The 5091-nt window shown below is 40.8% G+C and overlaps 1 protein-coding gene across 1 annotated transcript; it reads left to right on the forward strand.

Moving 5' to 3' along the window:
* The first annotated feature begins 1375 nt into the window (after positions 1–1375).
* On the forward strand, positions 1376–4004 carry LOC137722323 (serine/threonine-protein kinase-like protein CCR1). The gene has a single exon (XM_068461291.1). It carries the CDS (start codon positions 1376–1378, stop codon positions 3701–3703), a length of 2328 nt encoding a protein of 775 aa, XP_068317392.1. The 3' UTR covers positions 3704–4004.
* Positions 4005–5091: the final 1087 nt, after the last annotated feature.

Below are 5091 nucleotides of genomic sequence, written 5' to 3' on the forward strand. Positions count from 1 at the left end.
TAGATCCTCCATTTTCATTTGGATCCACCAAATAGTTTCTGCAAGTGTCTTCATATTTTACACCAATATCTTATGTAACATGTGTGATCTTAGGTAACAAGAAATATTCATAAATAAGGTTATCTTAGACGAGTGGAAAATGTTGGTGGTCTGATTATTTTATCAGAGAGTGATGCTATGTCTGTAAAATATATGTGTATGTTGGCCAAAGAAAGTGAAAGTACGTGGGAGGAGGGTGAATTGGTAAATAAAAATGAGAAAACGAAAATTGAAATTTATCTTCATGGTTAGGAAATAGTGCTGAAGACATATGTTTGACACAAACATGATGCTTCTGGAAAGTGTCAGCAACAAATATTTAGTATGAACAAGAGAAACAGGAATGACATGTATTTGACATGAATATGATACTTTTGTAAAATGCTAATAACTAGTGTTTGCTGCGAACATGATAGCTATGAAGTGTTAATTGCACGTGTTTTTTGCAACAAAACATGAGGGTTTCGTAAAATGGTAATGACACGTATTCTAAAGTAGTGGCAATGGCACATATTCAACACGAATAGACAATTCTGAAAAATGTTGACGGTACGTATTAATATAAAAGAAAACTAATGAAAATGATTTGAAAATTTTGAGTTTTAATGATAAGGTCAAAATAAATGATAAAGTAAATAGTACCAGGATTGACTTTTTAGTGTAAAAATATAATTTTTCGTTAAAGTGAACAGTACTGTGGGTTTTTCGTTAAAACTTCCTTAATATAAACCTGCTATTAAACCACGGTGAATAAGTATGATACGGCAATGTCAGATTATTATTATCTGATACAAACTTGACAGTTCTAAAAATGTGCTAATGACTAGCGTTGGACACAAACCAGACAGATCTAGAAGCATTAATCCATCATAGATCCCCACACAAACAGCTAAACAATTCAAATAAAGAACTCAAAGGATCACAAATTGAACACTTATTACAAATTATATATAAAGAACTCAAGTGATTTCGATAGTCAAACCCCAACTCTCCCCACTTGTTCCAGCATGTATCCGACATAGCAGCGGTCTGTAATCCTGGTCTGACGGCAACACAGTAACTACATACACCCAATACAGCCAGGATGCGGTAAACCAAAAGATATCCAGCATTAAAATATAGTTAAACTCAGGTAACTAGTTCGAGTACTTTGAATGGGAGTCTACTCAAAAACTGTAAAAATGACTGCGACACCCACGTTCTTTCATCGTCACCATCCTCACACTCACAGCTCTAACTTCAGCAACCCAACGACACCAGCAGCACAGACAGGCAAGCTCACCATCGAACCACTCCATGCCACCATCACTGATTCAATTCTAAACCCAGCAAAACCATGCAAACCCAGCAAACCATTTCTGGGTTCTCTCGATCCGTACCTCCTCTGCTCCTCCTCCTGCTCTTATGTTCCACCACCGCATCTGGGTTCGGATTAATGGGACCCATCTCGGCCTCTTTCGGCAAAGACGGCTTCTTTTGCGCCATAGACGCCAGTGGCAAGCAGGACGTGGTTTGCTGGGGAAAGAACAGCTCTTCGTCGACGCTGTCTTCGGCGTCTTCATCGTCCTCAGCCTCCTTCGGAAATATTCCGGCGATGGCTGCTCTCTCCGGCGGTGAAGATTTTCTTTGTGGCATTTTAGCTAACACCTCGCTGGCGTATTGTTGGAGCCCCGTTTCTCCGGGTATAGATCTTGTTCCTCCCGTATTCAAGTCCGCTGCTTACTCTCATATTGCTGCTGGGAAGAGCCATGTCTGTGCTATTAGAGGGTCGTATTACTCTGATCACGAATTTGGAACAGTAGATTGTTGGGAAATTTTTGAAACATCGAATAAAAGTTTCAGTTCAAAACAGAGCAATCTGTTTTCTGACCAGGCAATTGCCAATGTTGTGTTCAAAACGGTTGTTTCTGGCGAAGGGTTTAGCTGTGGGGGTGTTAGAGATGGAGGGCTGATTTGTTGGGGACCGAATTCTTCGAATTTAGGCGTTTCGGGTTCGCTACAGAATTTCACAGCTTTAGCTTCAGGGAGGGCCTCAATCTGTGGAGTTTCAGATTTTGGTGAATTGAAATGTTGGGGTGACGCTGATTTGTTGGATGGTCGTCCAAATGGAACTCAGTATGTGTCTTTGGCAGCTGGTGATCACCATTTTTGTGGGATTCGACACGACAATCATAGAGTTGAGTGTTGGGGCATGTTTAACTCCTCCTTGATTCCAAAGACTTCCGGGTTTTTGGCGATTGCCTCATCGGATTATACCACTTGTGGGATCAGGGAAGATGATTTGGTGATTGATTGTTGGGATACCAATGCAACTTCATCCCCGCCGGAGTATGATCCTCCATTGGAATTGTGCAGTCCAGGTCTTTGCACTCGTGGTTCTTGTGGCCAAGGGGAGTTTGCTTTCAATGCTAGCATACTCAATGAGGTGGATTTGACAAGCTTGTGTGTTCGAAAAGATCTCACGATTTGTTCCTCGTGCGGGTCAAATTGTTCCGAAGGATTCTTCTTGTCTAGTTCATGTAGTGAACATGCTGATCGAGTGTGCACAGCTTGCTCTCTTTGCCAAAACAGCTCTTGTTGGAATGTTTGTGGGCTTCAAACTCCTCCAGAAATGAGGAAGAAGCTTTGGAATCATGTGCGTAGGTTGGTGATCATATTCGGGTCTTCTGCTTTGGGGTTTTTGTTGATATTAACTTGTTGGTGCCTTCTTCCCCATTTAACAACTTCTCGAAAAAAAGAAGGGACAAAAAAGCAGTTTAAATCTTGCATTGGGAAAGCAGAGTTGGAAGCTGACAATAATAAGGATTCAAATCCTCCTCTATCTGTGGTTCCCTGTCCTGGGATGGCTCAAGTGTTCCGGCTCTCAGAACTAAGAGACGCCACCAACGGATTCAAGGAGTTTAATGAGCTTGGCAGGGGAAATTATGGCTTTGTTTACAAAGCTGTGCTAGCAGATGAACAGCAAGTTGCAGTCAAGAGAGCAAATGCTGCTACTATAATTCACACAAATAGTCGGGACTTTGAAATGGAATTAGAGGTCCTTTGCAAAATCCGCCACTGTAACATTGTGAACTTGTTGGGTTACTGCTCGGAGATGGGAGAAAGGTTGCTTGTGTACGAGTATATGGCCCATGGGACGCTTTATGACCATCTCCATGGTGGCCTTTCTTCCCCGAATTGGAGCCTCCGGTTGAAAATTTCAATGCAGGCGGCTAAGGGGCTTGAGCACCTTCACAAGGAATCCGTGCCTCCCATTGTTCATCGCAATGTCAAGACCTCAAACATTCTTTTAGACGCTGAATGGAATGCGCGAATTGCAGATTTCGGACTCCTTACATCTAATGACAAGGATGTCAACGGAGATTTAGCCAGCGATGTTTACAACTTTGGAATAGTACTGCTGGAGATCCTCAGTGGAAGGAAAGCTTATGACAGAGATTACACTCTGCCAAGTATAGTCGAATGGGCACTGCCTCTAATCAAACAGAACAAGGCAGCTGCCATAATCGATCGTTATATAGCTCTTCCGAGAAATGTTGAGCCTTTGCTTAAGCTTGCTGATATAGCAGGACTGGCTGTAAAGGAAAATCCAATCGAGCGTCCTACAATGTCGGATATTGCATCTTGGTTGGAGCACATTGTGAAAGATGGTTTGACCTTGTAATTTCTGAACCAGGTCGCCGGCAATTCATCAAAGATCAATTGAGCAAAGATTGTTACACTTGTTTCAGTAAGTACTGCTCTAATCTTCCTCAATTGTACATCTATTTATGAGCTGCTTGTAAATGACGTGATTAATCTTCTTTCTTCGTTTCTGATTATTTCCCTTAATCCACACAAAGTGAAGGGAAGACTACTTTTGTACTATCAGTTTTCCACATGAAACTTGACTTAATAATTTGCCTTCTCAAGTAAAACATTGGAGAGCCATAAGGACCCCATTTCCCATCGTTGCGTTTTGTATCAACATCTCCCATTTCTTTTGTGTATTTTATCAAGACGATAACAATGTTCTGATTTAAATTTGTTAACTATCGTCATCATTGTACTTCGATGTTTTCGTTCATATTATTCATTGATTGCACAATATGTAGTAATTAAACCAGATGTAGTTACTAAAATCAAGCAATGTCAGCTCCATAGGTTCTACTTATGATACACTTGCACAAAAGATTTCTCTGATTTGAGGAGTATTGAGTCATTCACTGCATTATCTATTATCTCTTTCAACCGCAATATTTCGATCATCTGATATCTGCACAAAAGTTTTTACCAGGATACCTTGTGGCTTGTGCAACTCAGAAATGTGAAAACTACAGCATCTTCTGAACTGAAGCACTCATACGACGATGGGTTTCAGAAGAGAAAAACAACCTTATCTTTGTGATGCACAAAAGAATGAAAGATCTCAGAAACCTTATGGGAAAAGATTTGCAAACTCATCTGTCACTTTTGCATTGCAGCTTCTCTCAAAGCACCGTAGCAGTGGCCGTGCAAACCATAACCAAGTTGAAGACAAAAAAATAGAAGAGGTAATTGGCCTTCCAGATGGATAGTGCTTTGTTGACAAGATAAGCTTGTTTTGTGCAATTTGCCAACTCAAAAGCTTGGCATTTGACTTGATTGGTTCCTGAGCTGAGGAAATAGTGGGGAAAAAGGACACCTCCACTACTAGTTAAGTAGTGCTTCACAGTTCTCACTTATCATACTCTAAAAGGGCATGTTCTAGTGACTTGAGGCTCTATCTTGGCTTCGGAATTGGGGGGCCATCAAGGGGTAATGCTAGATAGACCAAATTTTTAAATCAAATTTGTAAATCAAATAACGTGTCACCAATAAGAAATAAGCACGTTAATCAACACTTAAATAATACTCCACATTATTTGGTTTATAAAATTTGGTCTACCTAGCATTACCCAGTAATGTGGACGTATATCTACCTTCCTAGTATATCTACATATGGTGCCCCAACGCAAATATACTAAGCAGGACCACATCCTAACTCTAGGTAGTGATCACCCAAGGCGGATATACCAAGCATGATCACTTCTA

Source organism: Pyrus communis, chromosome 17 (assembly GCF_963583255.1).
Source record: "Pyrus communis chromosome 17, drPyrComm1.1, whole genome shotgun sequence".
In the NCBI taxonomy this organism is placed as follows: Eukaryota; Viridiplantae; Streptophyta; class Magnoliopsida; order Rosales; family Rosaceae; genus Pyrus; species Pyrus communis.